The 27,091-nt window shown below is 43.9% G+C and overlaps 1 protein-coding gene across 1 annotated transcript; it reads right to left on the bottom strand.

Moving 5' to 3' along the window:
- Positions 1 to 4,226: 4,226 nt before the first annotated feature.
- On the bottom strand, positions 4,227 to 4,745 carry FANCD2OS (FANCD2 opposite strand). The gene has a single exon (XM_074943254.1). It carries the CDS (start codon positions 4,743 to 4,745, stop codon positions 4,227 to 4,229), a length of 519 nt encoding a protein of 172 aa, XP_074799355.1.
- Between the last annotated feature and the right edge of the window lie 22,346 nt (positions 4,746 to 27,091).

The raw sequence follows: 27,091 nt of genomic DNA, 5'->3' as shown, positions 1-27,091 counted from the left end.
TCCCTTAGTCATTAATCAGTTTTTACTTGGGCAAAACTCCCACTGGCTTCAGTGAGTGTTTTGCATCAGTAACAACCAGGGAGAGTGTGGGTGGGTGGGTGGGGGGGGGGGAAATGAGCAACTACTTAAAGATTTACCTGATCAGATCAATTTTGAAAATAGAGATGCTTTAAGCCCTATCTAGATATGGGGGAGGGGGGAGAGTCCAGGATTTAGAGCAGCAGACTAGTCTATTGAAGCCTGAGACTCTTGAGATTTTATTGGAAAAATCTGCCCTAGATCCAGCAGACAGGCTGGGTAATTACGGGGTCTGTATGATACAGCTGTATGGAGGGGACCGGCTGCTTGCTCTGGAGTTGGAGACAGAGAACTGTGCTTGTGGTCAATATGCTGCTAGCATCTCTGCGATATGCCAGGGGATGAATGGCTTAGATGAATGCGAAGATAAGACAAAACATGTTAACATCTCAGCTGGATCCAAACAAAGGTCAAATTTTCTGCTTGTGTAGATTTGTAAAATTACACACAGGTCAACAGAGCTCCAGCCTCTTACACCAATAGAGAACTAAAGGTGGCTCTGATTAACGTTTCTGAGAGTAACTTGGGCAAACCTATTAATGCTTATTTTTCACTTGTTTGCAAATGAACCTGCATCCAATCACCATTTGCAATTGCTGGATGATTTTGCCCCTTTGTTTAAATCCTGTTCTCCTCAGGTAACAAAACAGCACAAAGGGTCCCTGGTGGGTGAATCACAGCACTGTTGAGCATTATTGATTATTGCCTTACTTCACTGTCAGTTTGTCACTGCCAAAGCCAAGTCTAATCCTTCTGACGTTTTGATAGATGAAAGTATCAAAATGAAATTGGGAAACACATTGTGTCATTTAAGTTGCAGATTTCCTGTGACTATAAAGCTGTGCAAACAAATTTACTGATGTGCCTATCTGCAATTTGCCATCCCTACATAACACACATTCACAGTTGTGTGGTTTTTGTTGTTAACCCCATTTTGTAAAACTGCAGAGGAATTCCAGACCTGACTGTGACAGGACTATTTACCAGCTGCAATCAAAAAACATTATTGGTGTAATAAGATTTCTCAGTGCACTCTCTCTGGTGTGCATGTGCTGCAGGGAGAAGGGGAAGAAGTAACTTTAGCTCAGGCACTCAACTGGGAACTAGTGCTAGGAGGCAAATATCAATCAGTCTATTTCTATCCTAGCTAAAATAATTTCCTGTTCTGATCTCAGCACAGGTGTAACTTTGGCTCTTTTCAGAGTCTGATGGCCATGGAGAACACTACTGTGGTTAAGGCCAATGCAGCATTAAAAGATTAGCTGATCATGACTGTCATGAATCGGTAAAAAAGCCACTCTTTTCAGTTGTCTGTCAATAATTGATAGGGTGGTAGAAACGGGTAAACTTTAACATTAAAGTTGCCACCCATCCTGCAGGTGTTTATGCTCTGCCACAGTTCCTGTTATCTATGTGTGGGTAGCAGCAGAAGTCGAGAACCAGTTGCAGAGACAAGCTGGGAATACACCCAGGCTAGATTACAGCAGCATGATTAGTGAATGTATAAAGTAAACCATCCTTTGTTTGTTAAGTTATTCTAAAACTTGCCTCAGTCATTGCTGAAATACTACAGAATGGATTTAATTAGTAATGTGGGGACAGGGTTAGATTTTTCTGGTTCAGATTTTCAAAGGTATTTAGGTGCAGACAGGTGCCTAGTGCGATTTCCCCCCCCCCCCCGCCCCAGCACTTGTCTGTATCTTTAGGCACAGCTTTAAAAATCTGTGTGTATAGCCTACATATTTTCAGAGAAAACAGTCTTGACCTGACAGCAGACCAGATGAGGCCAAAAAGGAGGCTGCCTCTGGCAGTATCATTAGGATCTTTGCTAAACTTGTCTTGTCTGGTAGCATACAGTAGCTAGCATACCAACTAACATTACAAATTGTATGACTGAAGCCTGCAGGGGAAACTTGGAAGGGAGGTATCGAAAGAACACTGTTCCTATTCCACCTGTACAAATATTTTCAGGTGTAATAATACAACATGTGTGTTTTCACAGCATGCTGATACCATTTTCCTCCAAAGCAGAAATGGTAAGTGGAGTAGGGGAGTCTGATTCAGAGCCAAAAGAGCCTATTCCTTTGCAGCTTGATCCTGAAAACATTTATGTACATGCTTAACTTTACCTCTGTGAGTTATTTATTTTAGTGGGACTACTCCCAGTGGTAAAGTTATGTGTGTGTGTGTATATGTAACACATTAAATTTCTAATATAGATATGTAATATGTATTTTGTTTAATACTGAGTGGGGCTCCTGTACTGGATACATGTTAGTGACTGGCTCTAAGGTATATCTGGCTTAGGGGATAGACCAGTATTGTTGGGCTAAAGGGTGTTAATGACTGCCACTGCCAGAAAATGCCCTTTTGATCTATGGGCAATCACAGGAATAGGTCTGGAGCCCCAATGCCCCCTAAGTGGGGTGGGGGGGAGAGAGTCCCTATAACTTACTGAGCAGAAAGTAAGAGGTGAGCTGTTAAGACATTTTAGTTGATAACACCAACATGGCTAGCACACAAACACTGAAGAGTAATTATCTTGTGACATGCATAGTAACTGAACACATTAAAGCTTTTCCCTGTGAATGAAAGGGAAAGGTGTATTTATAAATGTCATACACCTTTGATATAAAACAAAAGTTGCACTTTTAATAAATGGCCTGCATTGGCTGGAGACAAATAACTATTTTTACTTTGACTCTTATAAGACAAAGGTGCTTTTCTTGAGGGTTGTATCCATTCACTGTAAACAAATTATCAGTTCTCTTCTTGGAATGTTTTAAGGCAAAAGTGCATTTCTTTGTAAATTACATCCATTAGCTGTAAACAAGTCATAAGGAATGTCTTACAGATTTTAAAGTATAATGATGCTTTTATCAGTTGCATCCATTTAGATGTAAACATATAAGTGACTTTGAATACATGTAAGGCAAAAATGCATTTATAGTAAATTGTTTTTATTCATTTGGTTGTAAGTGCCTCTATTCCTTAGGAACAAATATTTCAATGTGAGAGTTGTTTACTTCAATGTTGCAAGGTAAAGGGTGCATTTCTTTGTAGGTCTCATCCATTAATTTTAACCAATTCATAGAGATTTTACTTTGAACACTGTAAAGCAAAACTGAATTTCTTGTATGTTCATAAGCTGTAAACAAGTCATAACAATTTTTACTTTGAACGCAGGAAGAAGCCACTAACTTAACTCTTGTTAGTCTCGGTGTTTTGTAAGTTGCCGTGAAGGAGTAAGGATCCTTTAAATGCTATATGTGAAAACTGCACGTCTAAGATGTTCTAGCTGGACAGTGAACTCCTTCATTCATTAGTAGCAAACGATAAGATAAATTTATTTTACTATGAATGTTGCCAGGCAGAGGTCCAGTTGGTTGCAAACAATTTGAATATTACTCTTACATGTTGTAAGACAAATTTGCACATTTGTATCCATTAACTAAAATATTTCATTCTGTAAATCTGCACGTCTATCAAGTTGGAGTGGTTCAATCGGTTTGATTGTGAGGTCCTTCCTAGACCAATTCTGAACCAAATTAATAGTATTCAGTTTGAACATTAGAAAGCAAAGTTACATGTGTAGGCTTCATCCTTTTGGGTATAAACAAACCATAAGGATTTAGACTTTAAATATTGTAGGGTGCACTTTATGCAGGGAAAACTTGTGCATGTTAGTTGCCAGCATATTTTAAAATTTGCATCTTGTAATGCAAACCTTCATTTCTTCTAGGTTGAATGCGTTAGCTGTAAACACAGCGCTGTTGGGCATTGTATGGTAAAAGTAGGAATTTAGCGCACTCCCCCCGCCCCTTATATCAGTTTCAACTTGACTGGAAGCGCCTTCAAAATTGGCTGTACACCAAACTAGATGGCTGCCGTTCGACTAGCGCCTTGCAAAGAGCCTCCGAGGCGCCAGGAGGGGGCTTGTAACGTGAGCCAGGCCAGCCGAGGCGCTCGTGGGGCGGGGCGGGGCAGGGCAGCGTTGCGGTGTCGGTCAGCGGCTACGATCCAATCGGCGCCTGGCCCTGCGGGGGCGGCGGCCGCTCTGGGAACCGGCCGCGCGGTCGGAGCAGCCACGTGCGATCGGTGCGGGAGCGGCCCGGGGCAGAAGGCGGCGGCGCCCCGGGCCCGGCCGCTCAGCGGGAGTGCTGCAGGGCGAAGGCGCACTTCTTGTAGGCGGCGTAGAGCAGCAGGATGGCGCGCAGCATCTGGCGGCACATGGCCACGGCCACGCGGACCTGCGGCTCGCGGAGGCCGCGGGGCCAGCGCTGCCGGGGGCTGATCACTTGGCAGAAAGCCGAGCGCTCCGACACCCGGAACGAGCCGGTCCAGCGCGGGGGCTGCGCCGTCACCAGCCGCCCGAAGACCGAGTCCAGCCCGCTGAGCCGCACCGCCTGGGGCTTGCGCAGCGCCGCGCTCCGGCGCGGCTCCCCCGCCGGCAGGCCGGGCCCCGTGGCGCCCGGCTCCAGCACCAGGCTGAGCCCCTGGAAGCAGAGCTGCACCTCCAGGTCGGCCGCCGCGCTCTGCGGGCAGCCGCCGCGCGGCGCCGCCCGGAACGGGTGCTTGGTGCACGGCCGGGGGGTGGCGCCCCGCAGCCACTGCAGGGACTCGTCCAGCGGCGACCAGGGCGCCCACAGCTGGTACCCGCCGGCCATGGCCGCCACCCCGCAGCGGCTAGCGCCGCCCGCCCCGCTGCATCTTTCCTCCGCCGGGCGCCTGGCAACCCATTGTGACGCCGCGTTCGGCGTGGAACCCGCGCTCCCGCCCCAAGAGCCCCGCCCGTCCCGCTCTGACGGCTCAGAGCGCGCCCTGCCTCCCCCCGGGTCTCCCGCGTCCGTAGCTGCCACCCCCGCGAGGACTCGCGTTTGCTTCCTGCCCGCGTTCAAACGTCTGTCTGCTCGCCGTGCTGGCTTCCTGGAAGCCTCCTCACTCTCGTGCCCGGTGCTTAAGCCTCATCGGCTGAGATCTCGAAGGGTTGTGCTCCTAGCTGTTCTGGCTAATTTGTATATTTTTAATGTGATGGGTTTCTTCTTTACTTCTTAAACCAGAAGAGCAGTTAAAATGACTGCCTGCCTCTGACTGTAGCAAGCCTGGTCAGGTACAGGTCAGGAAGCCTGCTGCACTCTGCAAAGATGGTGCATGTGCTCAAAGGCAGCCAGGATCCTCTTTGGGGCCCATGCATAACTCCTGGGTCATCTGAAGGTGCCAGGGGTTGTGTGGAGAAATCATGCATGCAAATTCTGCACCTATGTGAAATTGCCATTTTCTGTGTAGTTAGCAGCATCTTTAAGGTCTCAGCCACTCACCCAGTTTCAGTATCATTTTCACACTGGTGACTTAGGAATTTACCTGACAGTTCCTGACTGGTCTCCATCTATTTCTGCATCTCTCTCCAACATATCATCATGGCTATCTCCCTGCTAATTTAATATGGGCAAAAAAGCTGGCTAGATCGTTGGGCTCATTGGTAGTGATCAATGGCTTCATCTCTAGTTGGCAGCCGGTATCAAACGGAGTGCCCCAAGGGTCAGTCCTGGGGCCAGTTTTGTTCAATCTCTTCATTAATGATCTGGAGGATGGCATGAACTGCACCCTCAGCAAGTTTGCAGATGACACTAAACGGTGGGGGGGGGGGGGGGGGGAGGGGGAGAGGTAGATACGCTGGAGGGTAGGGATAGGATACAGAGGACTTTAGACAAATTAGAGGATTGGGCCAAAACAAATCTGAGGTTCAACAAAGACAAGTGCACAGTCTTGCACTTAGGACAGAAGAATCCCATGCACTGCTGCAGACTAGGGACTGAGTGGCTAGGCAGCAGTTCTGCAGAAAAGGACCTAGGGGTTACGGTGGACGAGAAGCTGGATATGAGTCAACAGTGTGCCCTTCTTGCCAAGAAGGCTAATGGTATTTTGGGCTGTATAAGTAGGAGCATTGCCAGGGACGTGATCATTCCCCTCTATTCGACATTGGTGAGGCCTCATCTGGAGTATTGTGTCCAGTTTTGGGCCCCACACTACAAGAAGGTTGTGGAAAAATTGGAAAGCGTCCAGCAGAGGGCAACAAAAATGATTAGGGGACTGGAACACATGACTTATGAGTAGAGGCTGAGGGAACTGGGATAATTTAGTCTGCAGAAGAGAAGAATGTTGGGGGATTTGATAGCTGCTTTCAGCTACTTGAAAGGGGGTTCCAAAGCGGGTGGATCTAGACTGTTCTCAGTGGTAGCAGATGACAGAACGAGGAGTAATGGTCTCAAGTTGCAGTGAGGGAGGTTTAGGTTGGATATTAGGAAAAGCTTTTTCACTAGGAGGGTGGTGAAACACTGGGATGGGTTACCTAGGGAGGTGGTGGAATCTCCTTCCTTTTTGAGGTTTTTAAGGTCAGGCTTGACAAAGCCCTAGCTGGAATGATTTAGTTGGGGTTGGTTCTGCTTTGAGCAGGGGTTGGACTAGATGACCTCCTGAGGTCCCTTCCGATCCTGATATTCTGTGAAAACTGGCCTTACTCTCCCTCCACGTCCTCTTCTCTACTTATCCTCTGACAAGCTTCTGAAAGTAAGACAGATGTTTTCTATCAACTAGAGAACATCTTTGGTTTGTCACATCATCCAAATATTCTCTAAATACTGCAGATTCTTCCTCCAGAATATCTCTCATAACCATTCTCTTTCTATCCCTACAGCTAAAATTCACCATGTCCTGTCTTGATTATTGTAACTTCCTCTTCTCTAGTTTCCCTGATACCCATTGTTAGAGTCACTGCGTGATGCTCTGGAACTACTCCATACAAAGCCAGTCAGGACTCTGGGGGAGCATGCCTCCTTTCTCTCTGAGCATACTGTCACCAGGGCAAGAAGCGTACACAGCTTCGACCTTGCTGGGTCTGACCTGGGAGCATTCAGCATCCCCTTCCACACTGTGCCCTTCCCTCAGCAAGTCCACCCAGGCTCCTGGGGAAGCCAGATGGCCCTGTACCCCAACTCTGCAGTCAGACATGACTCTCAGCCAGCCAGTAAAACAGAAGGTTTATTAGACAACAGGAACACAGTCTAAAACAGAACTTTTAGGTACAGAGAACAGGACCCCTCAGTCAGGTCCATCTTGGAGGGGGGTAGGGGTTAGGGAGCCCATAACCCAGTTCTGGGCCTCCCTCCATTTCCTCAGCCAGCTCTAAACTGAACCCCCCCAACCCCTCCTGGCCTTTGTCTCTTTTCCCGGACAAGGACGCCACCTGATATTTGTTCTCCAGCACCTTCAGTTGGAACCTTTGCAGGGGAGGGGCCCAGGCCATCAGTTGCCAGGATACTGTCAGCCAGTCTCTGGGCAGACCCCTGCCCACCACCTAGATACTTAAGAAATGCAGAGGGGAAACTGAGGCACCCACACAGTATTCAGAGAAAACATAAACATTCCCACTTCGTCACACCCATATTGCCTTCCTCCAGTCCATACAAAATATAGCCACTTAGGGCCTGTCTACACTGGCAACTTTCTCACTCAGGGGTGTGAAAAAACATGGCTCCCTGAGCACAGCAAGCGTCAGCGCTGTAAAGTGGCAGTGCACCAGTGCTGGAAGCCATGGCCCTCATGGAGGTGTGTTTGTGTGAGGTGGTTTTTAAAGAGCGCTGGGAGAGCACTCTCCCAGCGCTCTGCTGCAACCACACAAGCCACATTAAAGGGCTGCTGCAGATGAAGAAGATGAGCATTGATGAAGATGATGTTAGGGCTAAACTCCTTTTTTTGCTCCAACTTCCTAAAGTGAATCTTCTGCATCAAGTTTTAAACTTTTTCTTGTGCCTTAAAGGCCCTTGCAAGGTATCGAATCTCTACCAAAACATTTTTCCCCAAGAGTTTTAGCTAAGTGGGTATTACTTTTTAGTCAGAGTCCTAAAAACTTCCCTCCCAAATCAGATTTCATTTCCTGCATGCTTATGGGAAGTGTAATCTTTAACTCTCTATAGTCAAAAAAAAGCAAAGGGTATAAATCAGGTTATTGTTTTTTCTTTACTGCCCATCAGATGTGCCTAATATCTGTAGGGTCAAATGTTTCCATTATAAACAGTTCCAGGTCTTGCGTACAGTAAAAGCATTGGGGTTCTAGGCCTAGGAGGAAAGATGCTTTATGGATTTGTGCTGTATTTGAGAGGTGATGCAAATGGAGATGAAATTTGGTGTAACTGTACATGCTGGGTTTCTTGTGGTTTTTTTGTTTGCTACCTCCTCCAAATGAGCAACTAACAGGAAGAATGCGTGTGTTTTTTTTTTTTTTAAATCATCAGCATTAGCTTTTCCCACTACTTCATTTTGCATGCCTGTTAGTTGCTGTCACTGCTGAACCCCTCTCTTCTGCCCCTTCAGTCAGTGTGTGTGTGTGTGTGTGTGCAACGGCACCCTACCCTTAGTCACGTCAGTTTACCACTGTGGGACACCCAATGTCACCTCTGAATGTGACCCAGTGTTCTGTCCTTTGATTTGAAGGACATCCAGATAAATATAAGAATCACCTCAGTCTTCACCGACACTGGCCCTAGTACTATAACCTTTTCTTGGGAAAAATTCCCTCTGACTCCAATAGCTGTTTTGCATGAATAATTTCCAGATCAGGGTTTTTTTTTCTCTCTCATCTCACTAGGTTTGGAGTGATTTGACTAAAATGTTCTTTCATTCTCCTTTTCATCCATATTGGGATTACTGCAGATAAATCATGGGAGTTGTAGGGTGTCCTTTGGAAAAAGCTGCTTATACAGATGGCTACATTCCCTGGTTCTGTACAGATAGAGAAATGTTACAGTAGTTGCTGTAGAGAACAACAAAATGGTTGAAAATAACACAAACTCAAACGAATTGGCTCTCAAATGCTTATCTGGCAAATGCACAAACCCAGATAAGGTGGTGCCCAGGGAAGTTTAATGCCATACATGATGTGTCTCAATTCATATTCTAGAGGGAATGTTAGATGCCTGTTTGGATGTGACTGGATGGCTAGAGCTGTGCTATGACCTTGGGCAGTCACAAAACTAGTATCAGTCTTGGCTGGCAGCTGAGCTCACAAAGGATAACTAAAAGTTTCCAGGGAATAATTTGCATAATTTAGTCAGGTTTGTTTTGATTCAGTGTTGGCTGGCTTGCTCACCACCATGAGGCTGAACTATTTCAAACCTTTTTCGAAGATCTTGTAATCTGTTGCTGTCTGACACACACATGCTTGTAACTATCAGGACATTTTAGGCTGCATCAAAAATACTCATGCCATTGAAAGTATGTTAAGCGTCCCTTGGAAACACAAGCACAGGAACATCTGAAATACTGCAAATCTCTATGCCTGTGAGACAAAGTGAGTGAGCTAAGATCTTTTATTTGGACCAATGGCTGTTGGTGAAAGAGAAGCTTTCAAGCAACACAGAGCGCTTTCTTTCACCACCAGCCGTCAGTCCAATAAAAGATCTTAGCTCACCCACCTTCTCTCTCATATCCTCTCTCAACATGACTAAAACACTGCAACAAACTTAGTATATAATTATTCACATTCCTCAAGTATATTTTACCTTCCATGTGATAACCAAACTACTTGACAGCAACGCTAGGATATTCTACTCTTACGTATTTGGCCACTTTTCCAGAAAATATTGTAATTAGTCAGACACTGATTAAGTATTAGTCATAACCTGCCTTTTACTCATAATCAAGAATACGCTAATATTATTTAGTTTGAATAAATTCGTTTTGAATTTCTCAGGGGAGAAACGTATTTATTGTAATACGATGTAATTTTGCATTCAACATATCTGCAGATCAGTGCAAGGCAGGGGCTTTCTGTAAAAGCAATTGATACTCTTCTAAATGTGTTTTCTGATGTCAAGCATAATATGAATACTTCAGTATGAGCAGTACACTTTCATGACCCACAAATTAAAATATGAAGTACTTCAACTTTTACATCAAGAGTTGTAGGACATACATGGCAAATTTTTAAATGTTTCATTTTACCTATTTTCAGACACATATACACTCTGCTTAGAGATCAGTTGGTTTCCCCATGATGAAATATAGGTCACTGAAACATGTTCTACGTGCTTCATACATTTACTTAACTGCTTCCTGTTTCTCCATGCTGACTGCTACACACATGGCCTCTTCACCTACAATTCAGTCTTCTTTAAACCTTTCCCACTGGAGAGACTTACTCATGTGAAACTGACTCTGCACCTCATCGTAACCTGATGGGTAGCCTTCTTTCTCATCCTTATCTCTCCTATCTCATATGAAATAGAAAAGACTATTTTATTGCAGCAATAAGTCTTTTAATGCTTTCCACAATTTTCAGTGAAATGAGGAACAAGGTGCAACCCAAAAGTGGTATTAGGAATCAAATGCATGGAGACTGGATAGATCAAGAAACTGGCAATAGGATATGAAACTTTTAATATCTAGGCCATAGTTGCTTCTACGTCCAAGTCAGTAGTAACTTTAAGCCCAGATTGACAAAGGTACTTTGGCATTGCAACACTGAGCGTCAGAGCACCTAGAAAATCACAGGAACAACACTGATCCACAAAGGCACTTAAGCTTCCTATACAATGGATGGGGAGAGGTGGGTGCCTTAAACTGATCTACAAAAGAAAGCACACTAAGCAGGGAGCCACCTAAACCAGTCAGTGGGAGTTGCTGACGAGATCAGTGTGTGCTAAGTCCATCCCCTCTCCTGAAGATAGGAGCCAAAGTCTGGGCTTCAGGGAGGCACCTAACCACAAATGGCAACCCACCACTTGGAGGTGGCTTAGGTGTGAAAGATGTTTCTTGTGGAAATGAGTTATGAGCCTGCCTCTCTCCACAAAACAGCCAGAGGAAATAAGAATGGTGTAACCACCAGGTTTCAGAGTCAATCTCTCTCTCTGATGCAATGATTCTTCCATTGTGGGTAAATAGTCACTGGTCCAGAGGGAGACTCTGTAGTCCAGTAGTTAGGGCATCTACCTGGGAGGTTGGAGGCCTCCCACCTCTTTCTCTTCTGCTGGCTGATTGGGGGGAGGGGGTGAATTGAACCTGGGTCTTTCACATCTCAGGCAAGTGTGCTAACACCTGGGCTAAAAATTAAGAGGTAAGCACCAAACGTAGAGCAGGACTGAAATAAAAGTGGTTGTCTGAGGGAAAGATCACCCTTCTGTGGCTTGGTCTATCTGCTATGTGGCTAAATAGAGGAGTTCAGAGCTGATACCTTTCATGAGCACTAAATACACAGATTTAAAAGACAACATGCAAGAGAAATGAAATGAAAAGCAGGTGGCATTGCTAAGCCTGAGTCTATAAAGCTTTCCATTTAACAAGTTTTCTAAGTATTATTATAAATGTCTGGGCTTTTTTAAAAGCACGTTGAAATCCTAGGGTAGTTGGAGGGTGTATCCAGGAAAAGAGGGGGTTTGGTCAAATGCCACTGCTCCAGCTGCTGGAACAGTCTTTTGAGGTCATAGGCAACTGGACATTAGATCATCCCTTAGCTAGCGAATTTTGCCAGGGACTGAACTGTTCCGCCTCTGGATCGGTGGACCACAAAGGGGGTGTAATGCTACTTTAGTCCTTAGTCCCTTGATTCTATGCTGAGCATGTGTGGCCAACCCAGAGTATAGTTACTGTTCAGAAGCTAACAGAGCTGACCATGAAATCTCTCAAAAGTTTGAATCTTCACAGGAAAGTGCATAAATGCTGGAACTAGGGATGCTGCAGCATCCTCTGGCTTGCAGTGGTTCCCATTTTATAAAGAGGGTTTACAGTTTTGGTTCAATGGTTCTCGGCACCCCTACTATAAAAATTGTTCCAGCACCTCTGGGAAAGTGTGTGACAGTTCAGATGTGTCTGGATTTCTTCCAAACCTTTTAAGGTGTCATCAAAGCTTCATCCTTTCCGTCCTTTTTGGATTCCCATATAGCCTCCAGATCCTCTCTTCATTCCCATTTTCTTTCTCCCCAAATCTGTTACCCTTATTACAAAATCAGGAAAGCTCCATCTTCATAAACATCTGAAGCACAGTCCATTGAAATAATAGGGTTGTTTAAGTGTATGATCTCATGAACTTGAGGACATGCAAATGTATGCAGTTGTTCTTGAATCTATAGGACAGTCTAAACAGTGTTTTCTACTGACTTAACTAGATCTGTTTTAGAAACAAATACATTGATGCAAAGACTGCGTGGACAGCCCTTGGCTTTCATGGTTAAATTAGCATCATCCATGTGTGGTGGTTCTTCTTCTTCAAAGAAAATTACACTAACTGTTTCAGTTTTAAAAGCTGATACATAGCTAGTGACATGGGCTAGGAGGCTGAATTTCCTCCCGCCTCCCCCACATGCACACATTGATCAGCTCTGAGCCACTGTCCACCTATTACTAAGTATTCCAGGGCTTGGCTTATTGTCATCAGCTCAGTCAATGTATTTTGCTTCCCATTTAATTCTATACAGGCAGTCAAATTCTGGTGTTTCTGTATTTTTTTTTACTTTTAATGGGCTTAAAAGATTCTTAGGTTCTTATTCATCTTTCAGTTAGTCCTTATTCAGAAGGCAAAATACTTGTTGACCTCGAGTTTTGCTTGATTAAAGTGTGACTAGAAACTGGGTAAGGTCTTCAGGTTTTGGCCCAGTGTAAATTTCATATTCACATGAATTACTTGAGGTTCATGCATCTGTTTTCCTTTCACAAATGTCCACTTTATTTCAGTTATTCCTGTCCGTCACTCTTTTTTCACTGCCTTTTGTGTGATGGGAATCCTTCCAAGACATACTCCTCAGATGTCCACATATGTAGTCAGTTTGTGCATTGATGTAGGTTGCCAGGTCACAGAGATGAATTCAGACATGAGAGCCAAATGACTTTGTGGAAATTAAAATGGCAGCTGTGGGCTTCTATGAATCCCAGTTCTGTTCCATCTCATTAGTTTTCCTTGGATCTTATCTGTCTGACCAGAAGGGTTTTTGGAACTATTTGGTTAGTTCAAAAGCTGTATTTGAGATTGTATCACTGTTGTGTTGCTCTTTGCAATTGTTTTATTGATTCTATTTGCTTTGACAAGGCTCAAGCTCCTGTTTTTCCCACTTAGGTTACATGAAAGCCATGCGTGTACTGTAATTAACTAGCTTTATTGTAGTTACCACTTTACCAACAAAAGAAGTCTATTCATATTTGATTCTTGATGTTCAGGCTTATATTTATGTTGACATACTAATTGCTGAAATCTCTCATTAACTTAACATCTTGGCTGTGCAACCTAAAAAGCAAACCTTTTCATAGCTAGAATCTGCACTCTATTGCAAAAAAAAAAGAGAGGGAAAAAAATGTTTATCTTGATCTATGTTTCTCTTCCTAATGGCTTACCCTTAAATTGTTCCATTTGCTTTGATTTTGACTTGGCTCAAGTAACCGATCTGTTTTTGTTTGTTATTCCAGTTCCCTAATTGTCACACTATGTGGAGTGGTTCATGACTGAGTGCCAACCTCAGGCAGACTGTCAAAAAAGCAGGGCAGACATCCCAAATTGATGGTGTTCTATAATTAGATTTCACCAATGCTGTAACAAATGTGAACTCCTGGATCACTAACAGTTGTGGGTTGGGTTGTGTGGTTTGTTGGTTTTAAAACCATGGAGTCTCAGACTGAAGTTCCCCAGGGGACTATCTTGCCACCCAAGCAAACTGACCTTAGTGATAAATGGTCACTTACACCAAAGATAACAAAATATTCATGTTGTGCCCAGTCTCAAGAGACCAGTCACTAACTTGAGGTCAACTTGTCCCTTAGATCTCACACCAAAGACAACACATGTAGCCAATCCTGCAATAAACTAACTAAAGGAAAAAAATGAGTTACAGGTTAAAGCAAGCAAACATGTAATATACATTACATACACAAATGAGTTTGTCTGTGATTCAAAAGGTGCTAGAGTTGTCTTTCAGGAATCTCTTTGCTTATGTATAGGAATCTTTTGCCCTTCAGAGTATAGACCACATAAAGGAGATTCATGGCAGGTCTGCTCTATAGTTGCTAATTGGCACAGCTGCCCCACTTCTGATGAAGATGCTCTAAGCCAACCGGAGAGAGCTCTCCTGTTGGCTTAGTAACTCCACCTTGGTGAGAGGCGGTAGATATGTCAAGGCAGAAGCTCTCTCACTGACACTGTGCTGCTTACATGGGGAGTTAGGGTCGGTATAAAAATCCACACCCCTGAGCAAAGTGATTATACCAAAATAAGTGTCATGTAGACCTGGCCTCAGTTTCTTCTTGTCAGGGATTTTTATCCTCTCCGGAGTCCAAACTGATGAGTTCATTTCTTCCTGAAGGGAGTTAGGAATGCAATCAACAGGGCTTCTCTCCTCTGATGCTCCACTGGCCTTCAGTGGGACATCTTGTACACAGGATGAGCCCTTCATCTTAATAATTATTTTCCTGTTTGAGTGACACAATTAGATTTACAGAACAAATACTCCTAACTTTACACCATGGGCTAGAGAGGTTATAAGCAAGATCAATACATGCAGCCCCTACAAGCATTTTATAAAGACTAGACACATTCTTATCAACTTAACCACTAATATCTAGTTTTATAATGGTAACATACACAGGTAAGCACAACTGGCTTCCATCTATGCATGAGCTGGCCCTGGTTTCCAGTCTTGGCATGAGCTGGCACCTGGTCTGTCAGCATCAGTTGTTTCTTGGATTCCATTAGTAGTAACCAACCTGTTCAATCATTCATGCCAATTCCCTGCACCCAGTGTAGAATTGCCCACAATAATATTTCTAGTACTTCATCTAGTTTAAATTTTTTTAAATTTATTTTGGATTGCATGTGCTCAACTTTACATGTTCAAACACTTGTGTAATATTACTTTTCAAGCACTATCCCCTACACAAGGAGATGATAGCTTTGATCACTTGCAGGTGTAAATGGTAGTGCTTGAAAAGCAGGCATGCATATGTTTGCACAACCAAAGCTGCATGTGCAAAATAGAGACTAAGATGAGGACCCTTTGAAAATTAGTCCTAAAATGTCAAGCTGTATGTCTTCCAGCACATCCCTAGTCCCCGCACTGAGCAGCCTTCAGCTGAGGGGCAAGATGATACACTAGAAAATAGCTACAAGAACAGAATCATGGCTCTAATCTGTGAGGACCAATGTAAGAAGGATTCTGGAAATGAGAGAACTAATGAAAGGAAGGCACTGGGGTACTTGTTTGAGATGCAAGGATGGCATGTAGGGTTGGTTGAAAATCTTCGGTTGAAATGATTTTCCACAGAAAATGTCCATATAAACTGAAACATCTTCCTTCCCCCCCCCCCCCAAAAAAAAAATCCCCTTCAATTTTCTTTTAGAACTATTGGGTTTTTTGTCAGTGAATCTTTGTTTCTGGCAACTGAATTTTGGTTCAGACTTTTTTGGGGTAGGTGGAGGAGGGGGGGAACAAAAAACCTGGAAATGCTGATTGAAAATGAATTCTTCATTTTGAGCTTTTTTTTTTTCCTCCCACGCCCCTGCAAATTACCCAGTCTGCTTTAGTGGTATGGAGATAAGGTACAAAGCAAAAAGTGGGAGAAGAGTGAATACAACTGAAATACCTCTATGGCTGTAAACATTTTTTGTCTCCTTGGCATTTACCCCTTTGAAATACTTGTAGATTGTCACCCTTCATCCTCATTTAACCAAGGAGTACTCTTCGTTAATTATTCCTTCACAAGTCAGCCTTTCCAGTCCCTTAAGAATTTTTTATTTTTTTCTCTTAGAACTCCCTCCAAATTATCTACGTCTCTCCAGCAATGAGCCCCCCAGAAAAGAGTTCCATATCCACATACCAGAGAGAACTATTTTAATCTGTCATTTGTCAAGATCCGATTCTCTCTTCTCTGCACCTTGTGCAGTCACTTGTCCCCGTGCAAATGACAATGGTAACTTGTTTTTAAACCAGCAAAAAGTGGTTGTATGGCCACTCAAGTTGCAAGGCAATGATGGAGAATCAGGATGACTGTCTCTTCACCAGGCTGTCATGTTGCAAGCCTTGGTGGGGTGGCTACAGTGAATCTTTATGGGCCAGATTCTCACCTGGTGTAAATTGGCATGGCTTCATTGAAATAAAGCTCACTTCACTGGAGCAATGATGACTTGTGCTGGCTGAGGATCTGGCCCTATAAGTCACATGTAGTTTTTAATTGGAAAACTGTTTTAAAGGGGCAGATACCTCCCTGTTAAAGGGCTGGGGAACAGCCAGCCTTGTTCTGGAGAGAAGCCCAACAGGCAGGTGCTAGGAATTGCCTGACCTAGCTGGACCACATCTAGTGACAGTCTGATTCCCAGCCTGGGGATATAAATGAGGGTCTCAGCACCATGAGGGAGCCTGGGTCCAGGAGATGGCGGAGAGTAGGCACCACGGAGGCCTCAGCAGAAGGCTGCAAAAGGGTAAGCAAGCTCTGGGGACTCTTCGCTGCTGTGCCGCCCCCCCAGCCCGCAGCCAGGCTGTGGAAGATCCAGACTCTAGGTCTCCAAAGGCCTATAATCTCAGTTGAGAACTGGACTGTTGCTTTTTGTTTGTGCCGAATAAAGGGCTATACAGGGAACTGGAAGTGTTTATTCCAGGCTGGTGCTTGGGTCCACCATGCCTACAGAGAGACATGATAACTTGCTCGGTCAACTCCACCTCCCCCTCACTGTTTGACCAAGTGTGTTTTTTCTAAACTTCACATCACATTTCATCCAAATTAGAGCATAACAAAATAAAGAACTTGAGAGCTGAATATGTCTTAATTCATTGGTGCTGGAAAGCTGGCCTGTAAATTGCACCCTTAACTGATTAGGGAAAAAATACAGTAATTCTAGGGTATCCTTGTATTAGAAAACGAAACTGTCAGAGACCAATAAAATTAAGCTGTTTGCTTCTTTCCACAAAACTGTGTGTGGAAGTTTGAATCAAATAACTATTATGAAAACTGCTTTCTATCATTTCCGTAATGACCTAACCTCTTAACTGAAGGGAAAAAATTAACAACGGTGGAGGCAGAATCTGGTAGGAGAAATCAGAATGAGGAGGATCTTCCAGGAGGTTATACAATTCTATTCCTATATCTATAGATACTAGTCAATTCTAGAATATTAACAATGAAATTAATACCATCCCTGAACAAGGTTATAGTTACTCATGAGGAAGCCTAATAGAGACCCTTAGAAATGTAGAAATTCCAGAGCAGTTTTTGTTGTCGATCATAAAATACTCATAGACTGAATCCCCTCTAGGCTTGATTAAAATCACTGTGTGAGCAATTGGGTATAATTTGTGCCAGGGAGGCAAGATGTGGACCATTTAAGAGTGACCCATCCTATGGGAGACAAGACCTTGCAGACTTGATTGCAACAATGCCATTGAACTAGTCTTAAAGACTGACAAAACTAAATGAATTGCTGAATTTGTGGGTTTGGATTTAAATCTCAGTTGTTTTATTGAATCTATTTCCTAGTGCCACAATACTGATTTTTCTTCTCTGCTGATAATGGCATACAGAACTCTTCAGACTGACTTGTGCTATTCTGTTTAATCCTAAAATCCCTGCTTGTCACTCTGATAGTCCAGCACAAGAATCAAAGTCAGGAAACTTCTGATATAGGGAGATGACCGTCATGTAAATTGTCAAAATCCCTACTAAATCTATATCTAAAGACCTGGATTTAGTGATTAAAATTTGGCAGTTTCTCAAATAAAACTAGTCTAAATCTGTTTACCAAATAGTGCCCCTCTGCTCTTTACAACAACTGAAATATCAATTGGAGAATGAAGTACACGTTGGTCTTGAGGATATATGATTAACTCCAGATTGTTGAATAGAACATACAAAAGGCCTGATAATTATCTTAGTTAACTCTGCTGAACCTCACACTCTGGGACACAGTAAGAGCAATCAAAATTCATAATATATTTGAAATGTCACTGATGCATATTCCAGCAATCTATTTTAAGCAATTAGAAAAGCTCATGTTCAGCTTGTTGTGGACTATAAGAAGGCCAGAAGTTTATATTTTGAAAAGTGGTGCCATCATATGGCTTTCAAATGTATTTAACCTACATGATACCAAATGTCCTTTAATCCTACACAAGTTTGCCATTTATCCTGCCCCTTACATTCTGGAAAGGGAGAGCAAAATGGTATTAACTACAGTACTTGGAACCATCCTGCAGGAGTATTACAGGGTAGTTCATATTGACCTTAGGGGAATATGTGATGGATGAAATCATGGAAGTACGGTTTTCCAGCACTGGGTTGTAGATGGGAAATTAATGGAGTTCATTGGCATAAAACTGGTACAACAGGATGGAGAATTGGACCCATATAGATGAAAGGTGGAAGCTGGTTCAGTTGCCAGTCTAAACCATCTTGGAAATCATGAATAAAATCACTTTTTTTTTGTGTGTGGAATGTTAACGTTTAAAAGGGCTTCTGATACTGGCATATCAGGTGCCAGCTCATGTCAAGGTGTCCATGCCTTAGTTGAATATTGACAAATACATAGCCAGAATCAATCTGGCTCACCTGGGTGTTAATGTTATTAAAATAGGTCTTAGAATTATAAGAATCTGTTCAGTGTTTAGACTTAAATGAATCTAGCAACTCAAACATTCAATGATCTGATTTATAACATTGGTATCCCATATTGTAATACTTGAGCATTCACATTGTAAGCCTCCGCCTGTGTAAATCAACAGACAGAGACATTAACTTGTGTGAAATGCTGGCCTCCAAAAGAAGGTGTTACGTGCTGCCTGACAAAATATCCATTGACGCTACATGGACTAGATTGGAACACTAAAGAAGACAAAAGACTTTGGCCAGGTCTACACTATCAACTTACATCTGTATAACTGTCACTCAGGGGTCTGAAAAATCCACACCCGAGTGATGCAGTTATACTGACCTAACCCTCCCACCCCCATGTAGACAAGGACTTCTCCCATTGACATAGCTACCACCTCTTGGGGAGGGGGATTAACTATGCCAATGGGAGAAGCGCTCCCATCAGCATAGCAGGGTCTTCACTGAAGTGCTACAGGGACGGGAATAAAAACACTTTCTGCCTGGACTCTGGGAGCAAGCTTTCTAGGCATAAGAAAGAGAACTCCAGCTGTTAGCCTGGGTTAGCCCTAAAGGACACAGAAGCTTCTATAATAAGCAAAATCCATATTACAATCTTAAATTTCAAAAGGTAACTCGTAGAATATAGGGTTGGAAGGGACCTCAGGAGGTCATCTAGTCCAACCCCCTGCTCAAAGCAGGACCAATCCCCAACTAAATCATCTCAGTCAGGGCTTTGTCAAGCATGACCTTAAATCCTAAGGAAAGAGATTCCACCACCTCCTTAGGTAATGCATTCCAGTGCTTCACCACTCTCCTAGTGAAACAGTTTTTCCTAATATCCAACCTAAACCTCCCCCACTGCAACTTGAGACCATTACTCCTCGTTCTGTCATCTGCTACCACTGAGAACAGTCTAGATCCATCCTCTTTGGAACCTCCTTTCAGGTAGTTGAAAGCAGCTATCAAATCCCCCCTCATTCTTCTCTTCCGCAGACTAAACAATCCCAGTTCCCTCAGCCTCTCCTCATAACTCATGTGTTCCAGTCCCCAATCATTTTTGTTTTCCAATTTTTTCCACATCCTTCTTGTAGTGTTGGGCCCAAAACTGGACACAATACTCCAGATGAGGCCTCACCAATGTCTAATAGAGGGGAACAATCACGTCCCTCGATCTGCTGGCAATGCCCCTACTTAAACATCCCAAAATGCAATTGGCCTCTTGGCAACAACGGCACACTGACTCATATCCAGCTTCTTGTCCACTGTAACCCCTAGGTCCTTTTCTGCAGAACTGCTGCCTAGCCAGTTGGTCGCTAGTCTGTAGCGGTGCATGGGATTCTTCCATCCTAAATGCAGGACTCTGCACTTGTCCTTGTTGAACCCCATCAGATTTCTTTTGGCCCAATCCTCCTCCAATTTGTCTAGGGCCCTCTGTATCCTATCCCTCCCCTCCAGCGTATCTACCTCCCCTCCCCCCATTTAGTGTCATCTGCAAACTTGCTGAGGGTGCAATCCACACCATCCTCCAGATAATTAATGAAGATATTGAACAAAACCAGCCCAAGGACTGACCCTTGGGGCACTCCACTTGATACCGACTGCCAACTAGACACGGAGCCATTGATCACTACCCATTTAGCCCGACAATCTAGCCAGCTTTCTATCCACCTCATGGTCCATTCATCCAGCCCATACTTCTTTAACTTACTGGAAGAATACTGTGGGAGACCGTGTCAAAAGCTTTGCTAAAGTCAAGGAACAACACATCCACAGCTTTCCCCTCATCAACAGAGCCAGTTATCTCGTCATAGAAGGCAATTAGATTAGTGAGGCACGACTTCCCCATGGTGAATCCATGCTGACTGTTCCTGATCACTTTCCTCTAAGTGCTTCAGAATTGATTCCTTGAGGATCTGCTCCATGATTTTTCCAGGGACTGAGGTGAGGCTGACTGGCCTGTAGTTCCCCGGATCCTCTTCCTTCCCTTTTTTAAAGATGGGCACTACATTAGCCTTTTTTCAGTCATCCGGGACTTCCCCCGATCGCCATGAGTTTTCAAAGATAATGGCCAATGGCTCTGCAATCACAGCTGCCAACTCCTTTAGCACTCTCGGCTGCAACGCATCCGGCCCCATGGACTTGTACTCATCCAGCTTTTCTAAATAGCCCCGAACCACTTCTTTCTTCACAGAGGGCTGGGCACCTCCTCCCCATGCTGTGCTGCCCGTTGCAGCAGGCTGGGAGCTGACCTTGTTTGTGAAGACAGAGGCAAAAAAAGCACTGAGTACATTAGCTTTTTCCACATCCTCTGTCACTAGGTTGCCTCCCTCATTCAGTAAGAGGCCCACACTTTTTCCTTGGCTTTCTTCTTGTTGCCAACATACCTGAAGAAACCCTTCTTGTTACTCTTAACATCTCTTGCTAGCTGCAACTCCAGGTGTGATTTGGCCTTCCTGATTTCACTCCTGCATGCCTGAGCAATATTTTTATACTCATCCCTGGTCATTTGTCCAATCTTCCACTTCTTGTGAACTTCTTTTTTGCATTTAAGATCAGCAAGGATTTCACTGTTAAGCCAAGCTGGTCACCTGCCATATTTATTGTTCGTTCTACACATCAGGATGGTTTGTCCCTGTAACGTCAATAAGGATTCTTTAAAATACAGCCAGCTCTCCTGGATCCTTTCCTGTTGCGGTTCAAATACAAGGCTTCAAGCAAGCGGGCTGGTCTGCCTGTCAGCTTTCCACCCTCTCATTTCTCTCCCTCCTGCACATTACATACTCCATCAGATAAAAGGAATACACTGGCTTTATTTAATATTCTTATTTACCAATTTCTATCTACCACATTCCTTGCTCTCGGGCCTTGAGCCCAGTCCTGGGAGGCTTCCCACGGTTCATGTCATCTGGGCGAGATTCCAAGGTTCATGCCCTTGAGAGGAGCCGTGTGTGCACTGCTCCTACACAACACTCCGGGTGTGCCCTGAATGTTGCCAAGTGCATGAACCCCATATGAATCCTACACTTTCCCCCATGTTGTTCTCCCAGGGGATCCTGCCCATTGGTTCTTTGAGGTTGTCCAAAGTCTGCTTTTTCTGAAGTCCCAGGGTCCACATTCTGCTGCTCTCCTTCCTTCCCTGTGTCAGGATCCTGAACACGACCATCTCATGATCACTGCCTCCCAGGTTCCCATCCACTTTTGCTTCCACTAGTAATTCTTCCCAGTTTGTGAGCAGCAGGTCAAGAGCTCTGCCCCTAGCTGGTTCCTCCAGCACTTGCACCAGGTAATTGTCCCCTACCCTTTACAAAAACTCCCTGGATTATCTGTGCACTGCTGTGTTGCTCTCCCAGCAGATATCAGGGTGATTGAAGTCTCCCATGAGAACCAGGGCCTGTGATCTGGTAACTTCCGTTAGTTGCCAGAAGAAACCTCATCCCCCTGGTCTGGTGGTCTATAGCAGACTCCCACCACGACATCACCCTTGTTGCTCAAGCTTCTAAACTTAATCCAGAGACACTCAGGTTTTTTTGCAGTTTCATACCAGAGCTCTGAGCAGTCATACTGCTCTTACATACAATGCAACTCCCTCACCTTTTCTGTCCTTCCTGAACAGTTTATATCCATCCATGACAGTACTCCAGTCATGTGAGTTATCCCACCAAGTCTCTGTTATTCCAATCACATCATAATTCCTTGACTGTGCCAGGACTTCCAGTTCTCCCTGCTGGTTTCCCAGGCTTCTTGCATTTGTATATAGGCACTTGAGAACTTGCTGTTTGCCTCATACTAAGAAAGCAGGACAGGAGCCCTCCCCTTTCGCGCTCCCCTGCTTGTGCTTCCTCCCGGTATCCCATGCCCCCACTTACCTCAGGGCTTTGGTCTCCTTCCCCTGGTGAACCTAGTTTAAAGCCCTCCTCACTAGGTTAGCCAGCCTGCTTGCAAAGATGCTCTTCCACCTCTTCATTAGGTGGAGCCCATCTCTGCCTAGCACTCCTTCTTGGAACACCATCCCATGGTCAAAGAATCCAAAGCCTTCTCTCCAACACCACCTGTGTAGCCATTCGTTGACTTCCACAGTTCGACGGTCTCTACTCAGGCCTTTTCATTCCATGGGGCGGATGGATGAGAACACCACTTGTGCTTCAAACTCCTTTATCCTTCACAGAGTCATGTAGTCTGCAGTGATCCGCTCAAGGTCATTCTTGGCAGTATCATTGGTGCCCACATGGAGAAGCAGGAAGGGGTAGCAATCCGAGGGCTTGATGAGTCTCAGCAGTCTCTCCGTCACATCGTGAATGCTAGCTCCTGGCAAGCAGCAGACTTCTCGGTTTTCCTGGTCAGGGTGGCAGATGACTCAGTGTCCCGAGGAGAGAGTCCCCGACCACCACCACCCGCCGCCTCCTCTTGGGAGCAGTGGTCGTGGAACCCCCATCCCTAGGACAGTGCATCTTATACCTTCCAATCGGCAGAGTCTCCGTCTGTTCCCTTCCCTCAGATGTATCATCTAGTCCACTCTCTGCATTAGTACCTGTGGAGAGAACATGAAAACAGTTGCTTACCTGTAAACTCATTTGTTTACCTGTTTTAACCTCATAAATAACTCTTCTTTTCATTTTCCCATTTAAAAAAATCTTTAAAGTGTTATTTTTTAAAATAGGATTCATTAGTGTTGTCTTTTTGGTGTGAGATCTAAAGTGCAATTGATCTGGGTCCTGGAGTAAGTGATGAGACCACTGGGACTGAGAGTAACCTGAATATTGCTGTGGTCCATGCTGTAAGGCAGTGGCCCTCAACCAGGAGTACACAGAGGTCTTCCACGGGGTACATAAACACGTTCTTCTAGTTTTACAACAGGCTACATAAAAAGCACCAGTGAAGTCAGTAGAAGCTAAAATTTCATACAGACAATAACTTGTTTATACTGCTTTCTATTAAACACTGAAATGTAAGTACAATATTTATTAGGGCTGTTGATTGATTGCAGTTAACTTGCATGATTGATTAATTAAATCACCTGAGAGCCCTAATTTATATTCCAATTGACTTATTTTATAATTATGATAAAATGAGAAAGTAAGCAATTTTTCAGTAAGTATGCTGTGATATTTTTGTGAGGTGAAACTTGGGGTACACAAGACAAATCAGACTCCTAAAAGGGGTATAGTAGTCTGGAAAGGTTGAGAACCACTGCTGTAAGGAGCCATCTGTCAGAAAGATAAGCTCAAAATAAGCAAGACAGATCAGAGTACCTAAGGGGACTCCAGGTTAAGGCTCTTGTAGTGCCTGAGGAGTTTGCACTTGATTGGTTAGTGAAATCTATAGATTTCACTATCAGTTTGAGGTTTGTGCCTTGGAGTTTAACAGTCTGCCCTGAGGTTGGTACCTGGGCTCTGAAGCCACTGTAGGACAGCTTGACAGGGCCCTGTTATAAGAACCCCCTTTAGTCCCCAGCAGCCATATCACATCAATAGACTTTTTTTTTTTTTTTCTGTTCATGCTCCATAGCTTTTCTTCAGGACATCCACCTAGATTCTCTTGAATCCTAAGAACCTTCCAGAAATGCCTACTTCACCCCTCCACTCTCACATATATACTGCTAGATCAAGCAACTGATACTGAAGATAAATGGGTAGAAGATGATATTGCAGGGGCTGATGGACAGGAGCTTCCTGCCCTCAAGAGAAACATGGGAAGGAACTCCAAGAAGCAAATGTGGCAGGTTAAGCAGGTTTCTCACCTTTTTTAGATTCTCTTCTCTGAAGAGCGCAATCAGGTTCTATGCTCCCAACTGACAACCCCAAAATGGACACTGCTCAGCACCAGTATTTGGGGAACAAAACTAAAGAGGTGGGTAGAGCATTGATCAAGAAAATCATTCCAACTTCATACCACCTGATGATGAAGTACAACAGAGACTAGTGTCAAAACAACTCCTTAATATTGAGTCCTGTTGCCTTTTATGCTAGAATACGGAGGAAAAACAAATTAGTCCTTTTGGAGGGAAGAAAAAAAGCTGGAGGGTTTTTAATTCAGATGGTGTCTCCTCCCATATACATTCACAGTGTGTTTCTATTTCCTGCTATTTTAATTTCCTGTTATAAATGCAGCACTCCTCTTCAATCACTTCCCATAAATCTCAATATTCTTTTTTCCTGAAAGTGCCTGGTTCTTAATCATAGAGGCTCCTCCTTTGCCTCTCCACATCACCCCCCTTTCTTGATGCTGAAGCTGTCTGGAGAAAAACATGGTTGGTTGGTTTTTGTTTTGCACCCCCTTTCCCCCATATCAGAATGCATAGAAGTATTTTGGTCTGGTAAATTAAATTCTGGCTTTAAAGACTGCTTTGCCTACATGTGGTTTATGGGGGAGAAATCACTCCATGTCAGTGTTTTACCCTGCCAAATTACTATAAGGTTTCTGTGACAGGATCCCTGGGTGCAGCCTGTGACTGTGGGACTGCTTTGCCCCCTTTAACTCTCCAGCCTGGACTGTCTCTCACAATGCTTTGCTAGTGACAAGCAGCAAACCTCTCCGGGCACTGTTATCACTCAATACAACTGCATGTGGAGTCCCACACCCAGCTAGATTGCATTAATGCTCCAAGAGCCACTCAAGAATCACACGGAGAAGGCACCAGCTGAATCCCCCCAGCCTTGTGCCTCAGGAATGTACCATCTTGCACTGCTCAAGATAAGCAGTGCAAGTTTTTTATTTATTGGTTCACCACTTCATCAATGGAAAGTAGATATACACCAGCCTTTGTAAACCTGAGCAGATTTACCAAATACTTTAGGCAAACTCACTGGTAAAGATAAACAGGTAAACAAATATATTGACTAAAGAGATTTTAAGTGATTATATGTGATAGGTAAAAAGTCAGTTAGTTAGTTCCCAAAAGAAAATGAAATATAAACACAGTCTAAACTCTCAACCCCATTAGACTGGGCAACATCTAGATTAAGCAGTTTTTCTCACCCCCGGATATTGCAGTTCATAGGACACCACTTTCATCCTTGAAACCTGGGCCAGTCTCCTGTTGGAGTCTTCAGTCTTCTGAGTGTCCTTGTTGCTTGGAGCATAGGTGAGGGGAGGAGGAAAGGCCGAGCATGGGGCCACTGTGTTCTGTTTTTATATCCTTTGTCCATGTGCTTGGAGAACACGAGTCCAGGCATGCCTGGTGGGTATTGCTGTGTCCCCAGGGAAGGTTGAGCAATTCTCCTGGTGTGGCTTTATGCAGGTGAGTCATTGAATTGTAGCTCTCTTGCTGGACAATGGCTGTTCCAGGTTGTTTGACACTGGCCTGGACATTGGTTACTTTCCTTGCTGTTGTCTCTGGGGAGCTAATATTTGGCTGATTCCCCAATTTAAAGCATGTTTTAGTGACCACCATACAACACCATTTTCATAACTTCATATGTATTAATGATCTACATATTTAGATAGAACAGTGACTTTCACCTTATCATAACCTTTTCCCCGATACCTTACATGGCATGCTTTAAATGCAAGATCACAATTGTATATACCTGGGGGTTACAGGGTGCTCCCCCCCAAAGCATAGAGTGTCACTTTCTTGTCAGAGGATTTGTATGCAGGTTTTCTGTCTGTCTTACAAGAGACAGTAAGGGAGTGGGAGAACTTAAAGTGGCAGAGTCCTTTTTAGATTCTTATCCCTAATGGGCCTCTGTTTGGAAATGTGATTGATCATAGAACCATAGGGTTAGAAAGAACCACAAGGGTCATCTAATCCAAATCCTAGCAGGATTTGTTGTGGCTGAACCATCCAAGAGATCTCTTCCCAGCCTTCTTCTGAAAACCTTCAGCAAAGGTGCTTCCACAACCTCCCTAGGTAATCTTTCATTGTCCTTCTGTTCTCACAATATATACTGTAGTGGGAAGATAGATAGAAAACAAATTGTTCTGGGGCCTCCGCTGGCAGTCTTGATGGAAGAATTCAGTTCTTTGTGTCTTGATCGGGATCTTAAAATAAAAGTCCTGGGCTTTGTGAAAATTGTCTTTTTTGTTTGTATTCTAACCCACCTAAAAGTGAGTCTGGAAATGCTGATTGCCTGCCTCTTTGTGCCCAGTTACCACAAGCGTTACTATCCTGCAGGGACACTATGCTAATGTTAAAATAACAGGAGTACTTGTGGCACCTTAGATACTAACCAATTTATTAGAGCGCAAGCTTTCATGGGCTACAGCCCACTTCATCAGATGCATAGAATGGAACATAGTAAGATAGATATATCTGTACACACATACAGAGAAGTTGGAAGTTTCCATACAAACTGTAAGAGGCTAATTAGTTGAGCTATTATCAGCAGGAGAGAAACTTTTGTAGTGATGATCAAGATGGCCCATTTAGACAGCTGACAAGAAGATGTGAGGAGACTTAACA

Source organism: Natator depressus, chromosome 2, assembly GCF_965152275.1.
Source record: "Natator depressus isolate rNatDep1 chromosome 2, rNatDep2.hap1, whole genome shotgun sequence".
Taxonomy (NCBI): Eukaryota; Metazoa; Chordata; order Testudines; family Cheloniidae; genus Natator; species Natator depressus.
This window is presented reverse-complemented; position numbering and strand designations above follow the sequence as displayed.